Source organism: Lontra canadensis, unplaced genomic scaffold (genome assembly GCF_010015895.1).
Source record: "Lontra canadensis isolate GAN:19392208 unplaced genomic scaffold, GSC_riverotter_1.0 scaffold41, whole genome shotgun sequence".
Taxonomy (NCBI): Eukaryota; Metazoa; Chordata; class Mammalia; order Carnivora; family Mustelidae; genus Lontra; species Lontra canadensis.
The window spans coordinates 589,751-607,632 of record NW_022631035.1 but is presented as its reverse complement, the minus strand read 5'-3'; the positions used below and the strand labels follow the sequence as shown (position 1 = coordinate 607,632).

The window sequence follows — 17,882 nt, the reverse complement described above, 5'->3', positions numbered from 1 at the left end:
CCAGAGCCACCCCCGTGCTGGACCTTTGCTACGGGCCATGGCATCGTCCACGTTCTGACATTGGTCTTCAGTGGGTGGGCTGGTCTCTGTTTGGATGCAGCCTGGGGGAATGACTGTTCACAAATGGGAGTTTCCACCAGGGGCCCGAGGACCCCTTCTTGAGTGGGAGGGCGCATCAGCTCGCTGCCAGTTCCCGGGCCCGACGTGGACAGCACGCTGAGTCACTCACGGGAGCCTGGGAGGCCGAGGGCCACTTCCCAGATTTACCTACAGACGAGGAATGACCAGCACAGCAGCGGATTGACTCCGGGTGATTCCTAAGGCACCTTGTTCAATGGGAAAGGGCGAAGTGTGGGGAGGGACACATGCTCAGCGTGGCTGCTCCCGGGGGCGGGGCATGGCCAGGGCTATGTGAACGCAGGGTCTGCAATGCCATGGTCGGGGTTGCAGGTAAAGGCGATGGTGACGGCGTAACGGGTGCCCCAATGGACCTTCTCCACACGGTGCAAGTTCTCAGACCCCGAGGTGAAGAAGGACACCCGACCTGGACGGAGGAGAGAAGTGACCAGAAGTGACCAGAGGCCAGCACCGCTAACACCACATGAGGCAAAGAGCAAACGCAGACCCGTAACACCAACAGTGGTGGGCAGGTCTCCCAGGGGCAAGTCCCCAAGGGCCACGACCTCCAAGGCCATGTCCCCCAGGGCCACGTCCCTAGGGGTGTGTCAAGTTGTTTGAACAACACTGCCCACCTAATTCTCAAAACATGAAACACTTCAGAATTCAGAAGAAGGTTCTCCAGTACAAGATTTAGCTCAGCAACTGAGTAATCAAAAATGAGAAATCATCTCGGTTTTTGTAATTCTTCACGTTTTTTTCCCCGATCGGGCCACAGGGTATCTGCCAAAAGCAGTGACAGGTGACACCCAGCCATGGTGCTGGAAGCTTCTCTGGTCCTTAATCCGTTCAGTTGCTGGAGCTGCAGGGCGTCTGGAGGCCCCTTCTGCCTGCTGACTGAGCCCGGGCTGCACCCCTTCCCGCGCCCACCCACAGAGCGGGGAGACCAAACCCTGAGCTGCTTAATCTCCTTCTCACGCCCTTGATGTCCAAGCTACCTTCTGTCCCCTTCACAGCTTCGCCAGGGAGCAGTGTGAACCCATCAGCTCGGAGGTGTTCTGCCAGCCATGCCATCCTTCCCATGGCTGGCAGAACACTGAGCCAACCCAGGTGGGCAGCCTCACTGGTCTGACTGGGCTCCCCCAGGCGATGCCACAGAACAGGTGAGACATGGCAGCAGGGGGACGGCATGGGCGCGGTCCACGGGCCAAGTGGCTGGGCTCTCCTGGGAGTCTCTGGGAGTCCTTCCCCACACACACCAGGAGGGAGGGCGCACACTCACGGGGCAGCTCTGGGTGTCCCTGCCGGGCTGGGGGCCCCAGGGGCTCTGGGGAGGCGGGTACCAGAGCCCAGTGCCGTCAGCATGATGGGGTCAGCCTCTGCGGAGGGACAGGGCGGGACGCACCCCGGGGAGAGGGGCTCTGGGGACCACTGTGCTGTGGCAGCAGTGACCGAGGGCAGCGGGGCGTCAGGAGGCCTGCCTGCCTGCCAGCCCGGGGCCGCTGCGGGAGGTCCTACCTGCCCGCGGCTCCACTGTCCTGTTGGCTCCCTCCTCCACGAACACGAATCTGCCACCGCCGAAGTCGTCCAGGTAGTCGGAGAGGTAGAGCAGCGAGGTGTAGTCAAAGGAGCCGTAGGTCACCTGCGGGCGGGGCGCGATGGAGCTGGTCAGCCACCGGGGCTCGTGGGGCACAGCCGCCCACAGGGTCGCGCCGACTTCTGGGCCACGGAGACGCCTCGGTCGGGCCCACGTGCGCGCTTCTGCCCGGGGCTCCCACACAGCTCACACGCCCGGGCCGCGGCTCCCGGCAAAGGCAGCGTGTGCGGACGCCAGGCGGACAAGCCCGCGCCACGGCGGTTCCTGGGACGGCGGCCGTGTCACCGTGACCCAGCAGCTCCCACCTCCCGCGTCAGCACACGGAACAAATACGGCAGTGACAAGTGCTCTTGCTCCTTCTTCACACTGGGGGTCGGGGGGCAACTGTGACCTTTACCGGTGGAAATACCAGCCGTCGCTGTGCCATCTTAACCCCCTTCACGCCCAGCCCAGGAGCACCAAGCACACTGTGGTGGCAAAGCCTTCGCCACCGTCCGTCCCCAGAAACCTGCTCAGCACCTTCCCCAACTGAAACCGTCCTGTGAAACACTCACTCCGCCCCCGCCCTCTGCCTGTCTCTGACTCTGACGACCCCAGGGGCCTCATCCTGGGCAACTGACAGCATCTGCCCTTTTGTGTGTGAGCCCCTGCGGGCAGACGTGCCCCAGGAAGACGGCCCGGGCCATGCAAAGCCGACGGTGAAGGACGGGGTCTGGCGGGGGGCTCCTCTGAGCACGGACCCTCTGATAACCGACCCCCACCCCCGGCCGGAACGGACGATGTGAACAGGCGGCGGCTTTCACTTGTTTCCTCCGATGCCCTGAAGTCAGGGAGGTGAGGCCCTGCTCGCGGCCAGCGCAGACAAGGGTGCCACACGGACACGCTGCTTTCCGGGCGGCATCTGCAGGGCTTGGTTTAGAACTTTCAGCTGCTGGGAAGAGCTGACTGGCTGCACTGTGCGAGGAAGGCCTCGTCCCCAGGGGCCGAGCAGACCAGTCGGGATCTGGTCAGTGGGGAATTACTGAGATACACTTTTTTTTTCGTGCCAAGATAATGATGTGCGACAAATAAGGAATTTTCATCACATAAGAACATTTTGCAGGCTGGTGAATCGCTCCATGGGCAAGTCTGGGCTAAGAGATGAAAAGAAGTGTCTTAAGAACTCAGTCCGACTGTCAACCCAGCCCTGGCGCACAGCCTGACTCCCGCCCGCAGCGGTGGGGCTGACAGCCGGTCCCACGCTCTACAGACACCTGCAGGCATCCTGGGAACGACTCAGAAGCTCCAAGCTGATCTCACACAACATTCCTGATCAAGGCTCAAAAAGCCTTCCCCCCCCCAACCATCTCTACCCCGTCACCGTGACGACAGTCACCTCCTGACGGGAGGTGGGCCAACCACGGCGCCACGGTACCGAGAGCAACGTCACCTTCTCAGAAACTCGGCACCAGGCCACGGGAGGCTGGATTCCTACACACCTGGGCTCAGCTCCGAATCCCCCACTGAGACCCTGTCTCGGATTCCCCTCATCCCAAATCCCTTCACCAAACAAACCTCGGGGAGGCCTGCGCCTCTCCCAGGGCCATGCTTCCTGAGCAGCTTTAGCCGTGAACCTCACGTCCATCGAAACCACACATGAGCTGTGTAAAATGTGAGAGGCTCCGGTGCGATGGGAGGGGAGTCCACCAAGCGGACCCCCTCCCACCCGTCCACCCCGATATGGCAAAGGAACCTTCAGAACGCGTGTGAAAACCAGGGACCTGGGTAAGGAGGCCATGGGAGGGGCGGGTGCGGGCGTCTCCGTTCCGAGCTGGAAACCAGAGGCTGGCGATGACCAGCGGACGCCCCGTTCTGGAGTTCTCTTGTGGCCGAGGACAGCTTTTGGCCACACCCACATGCGAGCGGCCTGGGGCTGCTCATGCTACCCGGCTCCTGTGGACTCTCTGTGGCCTCCTGGGTCCGAGCGTCACTGTGGAGAGCCTGAGGCTGCCGACGTGCTCCTGGCGGCGTCTCCTCCCGCCTGAAGTGTATTATCTTCGAAGTTCGAGAACGCGGTCGGGCCGTGTGCTGTTGTTTCTCCTGAACTGACCCTTCTTGGGGGTGGAGGGCTGACCTCCCTTTGAGCGGGAAGTCCTCCTGGGCTCCGGCCCCTGCTGGGGGCTCCCTTCTCCATGCGCTGGACGTTCCTGTCTGTCCTCCACACACATCGTCTTTGCCGTCAGCACCCTAACAACCGTTTCCAGCTCTGCAGGCAGTGGTTACCACACAGCTGAGGCCTCAGCTGTCCCCTCGTGCAGTGACCCTGGGGCAAGGGTTACCAACAGGCCAACAGTCGCTAAAGCCGCAAGAGGCACAGGGTTGGACCACAGCTGGACCGGACTGGCATCTGCACACCCTGGAGGAAGACCACAGGGCCACCGGGCCTCCTGCCATGGGGCCAGAAACCCCAGTCCTGGCCTGAACCGGCTGCAGGCCCCAGAGCAGCGCTGGCCTGCGGCAATCCCTGGCCACAGATGCCACGTCCACTGAAGCTGGCTGACCAGTGACATACCGAGGTCCTCAGGTTCAGTAACCACGCCCCTGTGCTCACGGCCATGCGTGGTGCTGCCTCTGTTGGCTCAGTTGAGGTCCAACAAAGGCTGAGCACCCGGTTGGGTGTCAGAGCCAGAGCCCCACTGGCGAGTGTGGTTCCAACCTGCCCTCACCGCCCACCCCATGCTCCGTGGGTGTTTCTCACTTGCTTCTTCCATTCTAGCTTCAAGGAACACAAGGGACAGTCCTGGGTCACCTGAGCACACCCACCGCCAGGCCGCCCCCTGCAGCCCTCAGGTGTCCCCAGCACCACGCTGAGAACACGGGGGGACGTGGGATGGGCTCCAGTTCAGCGGGTCAAGATCACGGATTGGCTAGGACTGTGTCTAAGAACAACAGGAGACCGAGGACAGGAGGGCCGGGGGTTCTGAGTGGTTGCAAGATGTTCCTGCAAAAAGGCGGGGCGTGGGTGGAGGGCAGGCCCGAGGGGAGGCCCCCTGCAGCTGTAGAGGCGACAGAGACTGCCTGGGGGGCCCGTGGTGGAGTTTGCGGTTCCAGGGGAGGCAGCAACGGACGACCGGGTGCCACAGGGCCTGCCACTTCCTAGCGCACATTTCACTGTCCAGGGGTTTAGGGTCCAACCCGAAGGTCGGAGAGGAAGATGTCTAAAACCCCAATCACAGAAACACCACGGGGCAGATGCCCGGAAAGCCAGGCCGAGCGCCTGGCCGGAGAGTGGGTGCTCACCTTGTCCACATGCGCGTGCCAGTACTCATCGTGAGCCGTCCGGGCCTGAGTGCTGTTGATGCGCGAGAAGAACGTGGGCTTTGTCAGGTGCAGTGAGGATGCGCTGATGCCGAAAGCCTGGGCAATCGTACGCTGGACCTTCCACCGCACATCCCTGTTGGGAGGACACACATCACTGCACACGCACACACACGCACCTACCTGCACACACCAAGCACACTCAATGCCCCACGCACGGCAACACACGTCTGCGAGACACGTGTACACACCCACACATGCCTACACATATGGTGCCCACCCATGTACCTGCATGCAGCTGTGGAGGGACGGTGACCCGGGCCCAGGGCCGCGCGTGCGCACGTACGGGAGGGACGGTGACCCGGGCCCAGGGCCGCGCGTGTGCACGTACGAGAGGGACGGTGACCCGGGCCCAGGGCCGCGCGTGCGCACGTACGGGAGGGACGGTGAACCTGGGTTAGGACCACGCGTGACGCAGCCCCAGCACAACAGGATGGGTTCTCGTTTCAACATTTCCAAACCACTGGCCGATGTCTCCACGTGGGCAGCACTAGCTCAAGGGTGCTCCCATCCGGCAGGGCACCAACTGGGGCGCAGCAGACTTTTCCTGGGACCCCCTCAAACTCATTTCAGCAAGTGGAGCAGTCACTCTAACACCAGCGACGCTCACGGAACTTCTGCTGGGCCAACAACTACCTTCGCTGCTTCACCCTCCAGCGAGGCAGGAGGCCCGTGCGCTCCGCTCTTACCAGCCCGCTCGCGAGGAAGCATTGACTCAGTGCGCTTTTCTTCATCTTTGTTCACCGTCAGGGCGCGAAGCCGTTTAGCCAAATGTCCCAGTTCAACGACCTGAAAGACCTCGGAGGCTCATGGCCTTCCTCCAGAGTCATCGGCTAGCCCGCTCACGGCATGACGGTGCTCCTTCTGGAACCCACGCTCTGCGCGGGCACGCCGGCCTCCCATTCCTCGGTGCCCACTGTGGTGACGCCACCCGCTGCGGTGACGGCGCCTGGGGGCCCGCCCCGGATGGTCCTCTGGTTCTCACGGTTCTCGGCTCTGCACGTCTGCTGCACACACTCTCTGAGGTCGGCGGACAGACAACAGCTCAGAAAAGACGGGCAGCAGTCCGACGGGTCTACCTTCAGCACATCAGAGAGAGCGAATCAGGGACTGACGGAACCCAACAGACGTCCTGATGAAGCCTGTGTCCAGGGCCTCCGTGGTGGCCTCCTCGAAGCTGCCTCCTCCAGCACCCACGTGCCCGGCAACGGCACTCACGCCTCTGACTGGGTTTTCACTCCAGAAATACAAACCCTGTCCCATACGTGCGACTTTCCTAGGCCGCCTGTGTGACCACCAGCCGCTCCTGACCGCGGTTGGATCAACGCCGCTTCCTCTCTGCAGGCTTGCACTCGAATGAGACACAAATCCGCTGTTTTCTTTTCATTTGCAGTGAGTGTTTTTACGCTTCATAGACCCTTGAACTTACATACGTTAAAATACTCACGCTTTTCACTTAGCGGTAAACACGATAAACAAGGCAAATGAGTCACCGGGTGATCGCAGGCCAGGCTCCCGACCCGCTGGTCACCCAGCCCTTTGTGCTGCAAAACTGCACCTCGCCCCAGGCCCAGACCTCAGGGCCCACCCAGGGAGGTCACTAGCGTGCAGCAGGGGTCAAGGGCACCGCTCACTGACGCTACTATTTTGTGTGTCAAGTTCACCTGACCCTTTGCTTCTCTCTGGACCAGGAGCCTGGCTCACTCTCTGGCCGTCACCCTGGGAACGTCGCCAAGGGGAAGCAGCTGCTGTTCCCAGACCCCGAGGCTATGGTATCAACAGGCCCTGCTGACTGCTGGTCAGGGACGGGTGCTGAGGCTGAGAGGACAGAAGGGCAACGTGGGGTCCGTGTGGTGATGAGATGCTCGGTACCGTGACTGGCAGCCCTTACACGACCTACCCAGAGGACAGAATTGCACACGCTCACACAAATAAGGTAGAACTTGGGATTCTAAGCAAGATGGTGGGGGCAGCACCGGGGCCGGCTCCCAGGGGCAATGCCCGGTTCTGCTAACACCAACTCGTGCCATCAGGGGAACTGGGGGAAGGTAAATGGGATCGCACGATGTTATTTCCCGAAATAGTCTGAGTCTTGATTACCTAAAAATTACAAGTTTTACTTAAAGAAAACCACTCCTTTGTGGGGGAGCTGTCAGGGCAGGAGGGCCGTGCCTGGCACCCGGCATGGGGAGGGAGCCTGTTGCTGGCTCTTGTGCTGTGACTTGTGAGTGGGCATGGCCCCTTAGCACCCTGGGCTGCTCCGTGGGGCTGTTGCAAGAGCTGCTGGACCCACCTGGGGCTGGCTCTGCCTCCCTCCATGTGAGCTATTGGGAGGGGCAGAGAGCAGCCCTGGGCAGACATGGGGCTCACGAGGCCCCCACTGGCCTGCTCCTTCCACAGGGTCGTGTGGGCTCCATGGCCTGGCTGGACCCACAGCGACAAGGCAGGAGTGGCCCTGTGCACTGGCTACGAGCACAAAGTGCCCTGGATGCTGGCGCAGCCTGTAACCCCACAGCTGTTCTAGTACATTCTGCCCGTCTGCCCTGACGGCACAGGGTGTCAAGGAAGGAGAAAAACCGTGGAGCCCGGAGAACAGCCCAAACCAGACAAGTCCATGAGTTCCCTGCCCCGCCCCCAGCTGCGGGGGTGGGGGGGGAACAGGTACTGCCCCAGCACCCACCAGCCAGAACTCTGATAAAGCGAACGGTGCATTTCTTGGGACCCTCTGCTCACAAAGTGCCCAGACAAGCCGGGGGCATGTCACATCCCTGGGTACGTGCAGCACCTGGGCAAGGGTGGACACGGGGCAGGCGTGGTCAGTGGGCATGACTGGGTGCTGTGGTTGGATGGACACAGTTGAGGGCGGGGAGAGCCAGGATCAGGGTGGGTGTGGACAAGTGGGTGTGGCCAGGGGCGTGGCATGGGCGGGTGGGCATGGTTGGAGAAGGTGGGCGAGGGTTGCCCGGCCTGGGGCGTGGCCAGGGCCCCTGAACAGGGGCTCGTGCAGATGGTGACCGCATGGGCGTGGCCCAGACAGGCCAACCTTCAGCCCAACCACCTGCGTCCCCCTCCGACTTCCTCCCTGCTTTCCTCCTCACCGGTACAACTTGAAGTCCTCTTCTGAGAAGACGGTTTGTATTTTATCTCCAAAGTATCTGTGAAAAATAGGCTGTTAACACATGTAACGTTTCACTGGACGTGTCGACACTTTCTTACACCATTGAATCTTTAGTTTCCTTGTTTCCTCCTGCAGCAGAGCTCTGTCCCCACAGGGGTAACCCCGTGATCAAAGGGGGGGTACCTCACTACGTCGAGGTTGGGGAGTCTCTGCTTCTCTGGCCTCAGGGAGGATCAGGGTCCTATCAACTCTTTCCAACTCTTTACCCCCACCCCAGAGCCTGGCCTGCCTCTCCGTCCTCCCCCCTCTTCCTCTAGCTGTCCCTCGGCCTCGGGTAGGTCCTGCTTTCTCAAGAAGGCGCCTGAGGAGCCCCCATGGAGCCGGAGACTGTTCCCTGCAGCTGGTGAACCAGGATCCTGCCCCCTGAGAAGGGCCCCGCCCCCCAGCTCTGGCCAAGAAATGCAGAGGCACAGTGAGGGCTGCAGCCTGTCTGGGCTCTCACCTGTACAGGTTCACAAAGTGCTTCCCGACAGACAGGGCTCCTGAGTGCAAGTCCAAGATGGACGCCTGGAAAAGACGTGCACAGACAGGGTAGCAGGGTCCCTGTCCTGTGAGATCCATCCTACCCTCACCCAGGGTAAGGCAGGCAATGCCAGGTTTCAAGAAAGGTGGACCCCAGGTATACACAGGACAGATCTCATTCCCTCCCGCACAGTCTGATCTTCTGAAAACGGTGCACAGACCTGTGAACTCCTGTAGCTGAATCATACCCCCAGCCCTGCTGAGGTGTCATGGCCAGATGAGCTATACAGTCTGATGAGCTTTGATGTCACATACCTGTGAACCACCGTCACCATCAGGATAACAAACACATCCCAGAATGTCCTTGTACCCCTCTGCCACCCTGCCTCCCTCTCCCCACCCCTCCCCACCCAGTTAACCACCAGTGTGCTCTCTGCTGTCACAGGCGGATGTCCACTTTCTAAAAAGTTACACGTGAATGTAGTCATGTGTGATGTGCTCTTTTTGAGTCTGGCTCCCTCTCCTCAGCATAGTCACTCTGGTTCGCTCGAGCTGCTGTGTCCACAGACATCCACCCCATCTTCCTGCTGAGGACACTCCATGGTTTGGGGTTATCCAACCATGTGGGTTGTTTCCAGTAAAGCTGCTCTGAATACCGGCAGACAAGTCTGTGCAGACAGACACTTTCATGCTCTTGGGTAATCCCCAGAAGCGAACTGCTGGGTCCTACCTTTCACAGGACAGTCAAAGTGTTCTGTACCCCTGCCCACCCCACCTCTATGGGTTCTTCCCCACGTCCAGGAAAGGTGGTCACCAGCATGGACCATTTTCACACTATCTGGAAGCTAACTATATTTCTCCTCATTGATGCAGTGACCAGCCCCAGGGTTTGAACATAATTTGAGCTTAATAAATGTCAACTGAACTTAAAGGCATCAAATCAGGTTCCTTTGCTGCAAGATGACTTCCTGAGGGAAAGCCCAGCAAAGAGTAAGAGATGAGTCCATGCACAAATGGGTTTTTAATAAATGCTACTCCTGAATCAAACCAAACTGAAATAAAGGGAGCTTAATTTTTGGAACTCCAGGGAAAAATTTGCAGAATAAAATAAAGTCATGCAGATAATCACAGAAATACATAGAAATTCTAGCAAAGTCCATAAACTAATCTTCCCAGGAAGGTTACATGTCTTGAAACATGTAGACATCTGGGTCCACATATGGCAATAATTTTGCCATCAGAGAACAGTGCAGAGAAGACTCTCTCCCACAGCCTCACACACTGGGTGTTCAGAACCCCACATGGGAATGCAAGCTACCGTGCGGTGTTTGTAGGAACACGACTCCCAGAGACTGCCTGGATGAGACACAGGGCTGCTGGCACTGATCGCCACAAACTGGGGACTTAAACTCATCAGAGTTTATTTTCTCCCAGCTACTGAAACCAGAGACCCTAAAATCAAGCTGTGGCCAGGGCCAGGCTCCCTCTGAAGGTCCAGGGGAGAACGCCTCCTGCCTCCTCCAGCTTCTGGTGGCTCCAGTGCCCCCGGCTTATGGTCGCATCCCTCTCCCTCCATGTGGCTTCTCCTCACCTCCAATCTCCTCTGACTCTCATACAAGGACGCGTTTGCCATTGGACTCAGGGCCCCCCCCAATCCAGAATGACCTCATTTTCAGACCCTTAACTTAGTGGTGTCTGCAAAGATCCCTTTTCCAAATAAGGTCCTATCCCCAGGTTCTGGGTGGGCGCATTGTCCACGTGACCCCCTGGAAACCACCCCAGGCCCCTGGCCCCCTGCACTCTAGTGCCCACACCGTGTCTGTGGGGCCTCCCGCCTGGAGGTTGGAGAGCATGTCTGTCACCGTGTCCTAGGAGCCCTGCCCACTTTTGCCTCTCCCGAGTCCAGGCCTGACCACCCTCCTCACTGGGCTCCTAAACCCTCTGTCAGCTCACTGTGCACACCCAGTCCTGCCTGCCCTCAGCAGATTGTCTGAAATATGAATGAGATCTGGGCAGGCTGCTGTGACTCACTGTGAAGAGAGGGGATAGTCTTGTGCCCACTGACTATGGCCTTTCCATGCTGGTGACATGGGGAGAGGAGGGACACCCAAGGGCCCCCCCACACAGTGGCTCCTTGCCCTTGGGCGGAGAGCAAGTTAAAGGGGTAGAAAGAAAACTGAAGCAGGAACTCACCCCTCCATCAGATCCTCCCAGGGACAGCCCCTTCTCGGCTATGCTGCGGGGGAAAGGTCGTTGTAAGTCAGGATTTGGGTAACAGGATCGTCTGTGATATAGCTAGGGAAGTAACAGCTAACACGATTCTTACAATGTTAATAGATTATTTAATATTTGTGATATAAACACATATTTAGACCAAAAAACTTGATTCTCAAAGTTAAGTGAGTAAATGACAATATTTCCTCACTATCTTGTTAATTAAATACAACAGTTGAGAAACAACTAGGCTTAATTTCCATTTTTAGTACTGAGAGCTGGTGCCCACCCAAATGGACCAAGCAACTCCCACTGGATCCCTGACCTGGTCATCACGGGCTGGGGGGGGGGGGGGGCGGGCGCTTTTGTGATCAGCAGCCCAGGGGGCAGAGGAGCCGCGGAGGCCTGCGGTGCACCTAACAGGACCTCCCGCCTCACTGAAGACTCAAGAGCTTCCTGACAAGTCACAGCAACTGGGGAATGGAGCTGGGGAGCGATCAACTCGGATTCCAGTGACTCCTGCCCAGGGAGCCCCTACGGTGCTTTCTAGAAACAGGAGGAACACCTCCCTGCTGGGACAGATAGCTGGGCACACAGGTGGCTCGAGGGCCCGCGCCGCTCCACATCCCACACACATCTAAACACCTCGTGTCTGAACAATTTGCTGCAAAATCAAAGCTTGAAGATCTCATCTTTAAAACCCCAATAGGGGCTCCTGGAAGGCTCAGTGGGTTAAGCCTCTGCCTTCGGCTCAGGTCATAATCCTAGGGTCTTGGGATCGAGCTCCACATCGGGCTCCCTGCTTGGTGGACAGCCTGCTTCTCCTTCTCCCTCTGCCTGCCAGCTCTGCCTACTTGTGATCTTTCTCTCTGTCAGATAAAAAACAAAACAAAACAAAAACAAAAACCCAACAAAGAAAAATCCAGAGTCGACAGCATCCAAGTAAGACTTCCTGCCCGGTCAGAGTCACAGCTGGTCCCCCCGGGGCTAATCCCTGGCCGGTTTCAGGACAGACACTGAACTGCTCTCTCGTGTTCCCCTGCCACAGCGGGGAGCGTCATGCGGGCGCCCACTGGGGCTCCCCGAACAGCCAAGAAGGCAGCATGTCCCTAGGCCTCCTGCACAGGTCAGAACCACTTCCCCCAAAGAGGGCTGAGGCCTCGGCAAGCTCCATCAGCAACAGCCTCACTAAGGGCAACAGCCTTTGCCTCTGGAAAGTGGAAAAACCCACTTTTGCCCTTGGAAGCGCATGAGGAAATTCTTAACGAATTCTAATTGAATTTCTTTAAATCATCTTTTTTTTTTTTTCCCGTAGTAACTGTCTGCTTCCTGTCCCGCAGCCCTACTTTCCTGCTTGTTCAGACAGAAGAGTCTTGGGCACCTGCGGATCCGCTGGGCTTCGTCCCTGCTGATGACGGTGTCAGTGACGCCCCGGCCACACTTCCTCGGGGAGCAGCCTGCAGAGAGTGGAGCGGGAACGAGATGCTGACCCCATGCTGAATCCCAACAACCCCACGTGCGTTTATCGAGGACCTGCCTGTAGGCGGCCGTCCGCAGGGCACTTCTGCGGGGCGGGTCTGCGCCTTCCACAGGATTCGGGGCCAGATTCAGAAAATAAAATGCAGGACACACCCACAGAGGTGTGAATTTCAGAGCCGCAACAATGACCTTTTTGGAGTAAGTGCACCCTCTGCAGGACACACTGACGCCCGGCGGGACACGGCACACTCCGGGCGGCCCACACCGGGGGACCCGCGGGAAGCAGCCTGCTTACCCTGGGGAAGAGATCCCTGAGCCAGAGGCAGTGTCCGTGACAGCCGGTGACCACGGGTCCAGCCTTCCGAAGCCCCCGTGAGAAAGCCCTTCAGGACTGAAGCTGTGCTTATACTTCTGGTCACTGTCCTGTCCCAGGGCCTGGCAAACACCGTCACCAAAGGTGCCCACCGTGTGTCCCGCCCCGCACACCCTCTGTCTCTCCACAGCTGGCACGTGCAGTTGCTTGGGGCCGGGGGTGGACAAGCTCGGACGGCGCCGAGGCCGGGGCCGGGATGAGGCAAAGCGTCCGACACAGACAGGCTGACAAACCCCTGGTGTTCCAGCGCAAGGGCGGCCGCTCCCTCGTAGGGGTCCCGGCCAGTGAGACAGAGCCGAGGGCCCTCTCAGGGCAGGTGGGGCCGGCTGACCTTCCGCTTTCCACCCTTCTTCCCCGCCCGCAGCCTGCATGCCAGCCTGGACCTGCACGTGGACCGGGACCATGTGAGCCATGTGCGGAGCGTCAGTGCTGAGGGGCTCACAGAGCGGCCGGCCGGGGGGCCTCTCTCTGCACCCTGGTGTGTGGGAAAAATAAACTTCTGCTTGGGGGCCGTCGGGGGGGTGTCCCAGTTTCAGGAGACCAAACACGGTCCTACTGATCCCACCAGTGTTTTCATCACAAACAAAAGCCACGTGTATGCTTTTTGTAAGGGTTACCCCCTGAACATGACGACACGAACAGTACAAGATAAAAGCAGATACAACGATAATCAAAAGAAAGCTGGGAGCGTGCTCTGTGTGTGACGATCGCACTTTCACACAAAAGAATCAGGGAAAGACGGTCATGTCTGCAGGTAACAGAGCAGGAAGACGGAGACCGGACAAACAGCAGCAGACGGTACCATTTCAGATATGAAACGGCCAGCACCAAGACCAGTCCCGAGCCGCTGCCAGACCCGCAGTCACGCGGAGATTCCCGCACACCGCCCTCAGGACATGATGGACAAAGAGACAAATCTGTGACGGTGGGGACCAGGAGGATCCCAGAGATCCCCGCAGGCGCCCGTTAGGAAATGGTTCCCCGGTCCACACAGGACATTAACAAAAACACACTGGGTCAAAGACAAAGTTGGAGGGCGCCTGGGTGACTCGGTCGGTTGAGTGTCTGACTCTTGATTTCAGCTCGCGTCATGATCACAGGGTCGAGACATCGAGCCACAACTGGCCCCACACTCAGCTTGAGGTCAGCTTGAAACTCTCTCTCCCTGCCTCCTCCCCCACCAGCATGCACGTGCTCTCTCTCTCTCTCAAATACATCAGTCTTTAAAAAAGGGAAAGTCCGAGCCAAAATCTAAGGACCTATAACATACAAATCACGTTATCTAGCTACAACGCAATTAGATTAGAAATCGATCGTTTTTTAAAGATTTATTTATTTGACAGACAGAGATCACAAGCAGGCAGAGAGGCAGGCAGAGACAGAGGAAGAAGCAGGCTCCCCGCCGAGCAGAGGGCCTGATGCGGGGCTCGATCCCAGGACCCTGGGATCATGACCTGAGCCAAAGGCAGAGGCTTTAACCCACTGAGCCAGACAGGCGCCCCTTATTATTTCTTTTTTGATTTTATTTATTTACTTATTTGAGAGCAAGTGAGAATATGAGCGGGCGTGGGGGGCAGAGAGAGAAGCACACCCCCTGCTGAGCTGGGAAACCCCAAGGCAGGACTCGATCCCAGGACCCAGAGATCATGACCTGAGCCGGAGGCAGAGGCTCAACCGACTGAGCCCCCCAGGTGCCCCCAGGGGTCACATTTCTTATTGGGGCATTTTCCGCAGGGACAACACTCTAGGACGCTGTACAGCCAATGCCTTTTCTGGCTTCAACGTTCTCATCCTCTTCACCTTTCCGGTTCTGTCCCGTCTCTCCAGAGTACAGGACACCTCGGTAAAATGCTGTCCTTGTGAGTGGGCCCGCCCTGCTTTTCCCAGTCCAGGTGTAGGTTAACCCACCCGAAGGAGGGAAAGTCTGCCCGTACCCTGCCCGCGGCCCCCACACAGCTTCCAATCTGATTCCCATCAATTCACGGCCCCAAAAGACCATTGCATCGCCAACGCAGCGCACCCCTGTGGACAGGCTGCCCCTTCCAGGCCGCAGCAGCATCGCCTACCTTCAAACCGCCGGTGACTGTCATAGTCCTCCGAGCAGGGCACCTCGATGAATCTGCCGGGTAGGATCTCGCTGCGGTGAGCCAGGACCTCCGTGATGCCATCGTCGCCCCCCAGCCTGCTCCAGAGCAGCAGCCCGGCCAGCACGGCAGAGGCCCCCAGGACAGCGGTTCTCAACCACTTTGTCTGCACCTCCCGTGGGGCCTGGACACTCTTTGTGCTGAGGACAAAACACAACTGCCGTCACCCAAAGGCTCCCGTGTGTGCTGAAAAGACGGACGGTGATGACCGGGAACCGTGCCCACGCTTGGTTACTGTTCTGCAGCAATGGGGGTCGGAGCTACTCACAACCCATCCCAGGGCACTCACCAGCCGGAGAGGACGTGCCAGGGCAGGCGCCCCTCCTCCCCTGCCCCATCTGCCCTGTGCTGGCGACAAGATGGGCTGCCAGCCGGGGCCACAGAGAAACCCAATCTGTGTTGCCAATCACACTGCCTACAACTGAAACTGACCGCCAGGAACCATGTGCCAGGGCCCACGCCCATGCCCAGGGCCCACGCCCAGGCCCCACGCCCCCACCCAGGGCCAAGGCCCATGCCCAGGCCACAAGCTTTCGCCCAGGGCCCAGGCCTGTGCCCCACACCCTGCCCAGGGGCCACACGCCCATGCCCACGCCCAGGGCCCATGCCACACCCAGACCACACGCCACATCCAGGCCACACACTAAGTGTGAGTCAAGGCCACTGCACTAAAAACATGAGCCAGTCAAGAAGAGAATACAACCACAATGAAAACAATTAGTAATTAAGACACTTTTTGCACAACTTACACTCCTCACTGTCATGCTAAAGTTGCATGCATACGTCTGTGCACACGGCTGTATATGTATACATATATGCCCACGTATATGCCCACGTGGGTCTTTGCGTGTGCATGTGGGTAACTGGGAAGCTGAGTACTCTGTTTAGGAAAGACTTGGTGACTGTAGGGCTCAAAGAATTTACAAAAAATAAGAAAAAAGATCAAGGCACCCTTTTAAGGAGCAGTGCCCTCCTTCTTTAAGTATGTAATTAATCCCTAAAAAGCAAGGAGTCTGACTTCCATTTTTATATGTCCCTTAACGCTTTGCAGTGCTATATGAATAAAACGAATTCCAACAAATAAATCCCAAGGAGGGCACACCACAGTCACACTGCGTTGAGTGGATACCTGATGATTTTAAACAAGGTCCACAGATACCTGAGGGGGAAGAGGGGGCCTGCCTAGCTCAAAAACATCCCCCACCCCTGGAGCTGCTGTCTGGCCTCAAGGCCACCCAGCCTTCTCTAATCAGAGCAGGGTGGACACCGGACATCCAACACCAGTGGGCCCATCATTTCTCTTCCCCCCATATCCCAGACAGGACAGGGAGACGGCCAGCCCGTCTCAGCAGCAAATGACTGGAACCCTGACCTGCAGGGCGGAGCTGCGGGCCACACCTTCTCCCCAGGGAGCGGCTGCCCAGTCTGAAAGCGACAGGGCGGGACGCACAGAGTCGAAAACAATGAAGAAACTGCATCTTGGCGGGATGTGGAGCACCAACCCCGCGGGGTCTGCTCAAGGCGAGCACCCCTGCTCGGAGGAGCGGGGCTCCCAAACAGAAGGGGCGAGTCTCAGAGCAAGGTCCATGGACGCTGGGCAAGCTCTGGGGCTCCGCGTTCGTCCTGGCCCTGACGGCTTTCCGGACAAGCCCCCGGAAGGCTCCGTGATGACCCTCGTGCACCCACCGGACCGTCCACCCGCCGGCCCTGAAGACAGCGCACAGGGACGAGACGACGGGGCCTCGGAACCCACGCGCGTCGGGAGGCCGGCCGTGGAGGCCTCGGGGCGGCGTGGCCACGCCCCGAAAGGGCCACGCCCCGGTAAAGGCCACACCCCTCGCCTGGCCACGCCCCTCCCGCCGCCACAGCCCGTCCGTCCCTGCGCTGCTCTGTACCTGCTGGCGCGCCGGCGCTCGGCTGCCCCGCTGCCCTCCGGCGCCTTGGGCGCGCCTCTCCGCTGAGGCGCCATCGGGCCGGGCCGCTGCGGAGCCGGGCCGAACGCGGGAGCCGCCCGAGCCCGGGACGAGCGCCGCGAGAGGGTGCGCGAGGCCGGCGCGGCCGGGGACGCAGAGCGACGCGCTCGACCGTCGACCCCGGGCCTGGCGGCCAGACCCGAGCAGTCGCAGGCCGAGCGCCGAGCAGGGCGGGGCGGAGCGCGCCCCTCTGCGGAGCCCCGCGCCGCCCGCAGCCCCGGAAAGCCGCCGGGCCTGAGGACCCGCGGTCGCCGTCGTGTGCGCGCTCTCCGCGGCCCCCGGGGTCTCCCCGCAGGGCCCGGCCGGGGCTGTGCCGTCGGCCCCGCGCTGCCCTCCCGCGGCGTTCACGGCTCGCGCGCTCTCGGGGCGCCTGTCGGGACGGGGCTCGCCCCGCGCTCCCGCGCCCTGGGGCCTCTCCCGGCGCTGACCTCGGGGTCTCCGTTCGCTCCCCGCGCTCGGCCGCGCTCCCGGGGGCCGGGGCAGCTCCGTCCCGCCTGCGCGGGAGGAGGTGAGTGACGCGCGGAGGGCGCCGGCGGGTCCGCGTCCCTGCGAGGGTCCCGGCAGACGCGGGCGCGCCGCAGCCGTCAGCGTCGCGGTTCGGACCCCGGTTCGGCCGCGGCGACCTGGGCTCGGAGCCCGCTCGCCGTGTAGACGGTGCGGGAGCGAGGCCCCCGCGCCCCCGCGGCTCTTCGCTCAGGGTTTGTGGGGCCGGCGCGGTGGAGCCGGCGCGTCTGCGGCGGGAGGCGGGAGGCAGGGGGCGGGGAGCGGGGAGGCGGAGGGGAGGGGAACGGGGGTCGGGCCGGGCTCCTCTCGCAGCGGAGGGCTGCCCACGCCGCGCGCATGCCCGCCGGAGCCCGTCCCCGCAGCCCCGGGGGACGCGTGCGGTCTGCGGGGTTTGCCCACAGTCCGGCTCGGGGAGCCGCGCTCGGGACGCATTTGCAGAGGGGCGAGTCTGGTGTTGAATGGCAGAGGTCCCTTTATTTGAGCA

At 60.1% G+C, this 17,882-nt stretch overlaps 1 protein-coding gene across 1 annotated transcript; it reads right to left on the bottom strand.

Annotated features, from left to right (window-relative positions):
• Window positions 1-393: 393 nt before the first annotated feature.
• OGFOD3 (2-oxoglutarate and iron dependent oxygenase domain containing 3) lies at window positions 394-17,062 on the bottom strand. Its single transcript, XM_032870325.1, has 9 exons — window positions 16,817-17,062; window positions 14,844-15,061; window positions 12,307-12,382; window positions 10,905-10,947; window positions 8,692-8,756; window positions 8,170-8,226; window positions 4,994-5,147; window positions 1,636-1,759; window positions 394-544 (listed from the first exon to the last, which is right to left on the bottom strand). Exons 1-9 carry the CDS (start codon window positions 16,888-16,890, stop codon window positions 408-410), a joined length of 948 nt encoding a protein of 315 aa, XP_032726216.1. The 5' UTR covers window positions 16,891-17,062; the 3' UTR covers window positions 394-407.
• Window positions 17,063-17,882: the final 820 nt, after the last annotated feature.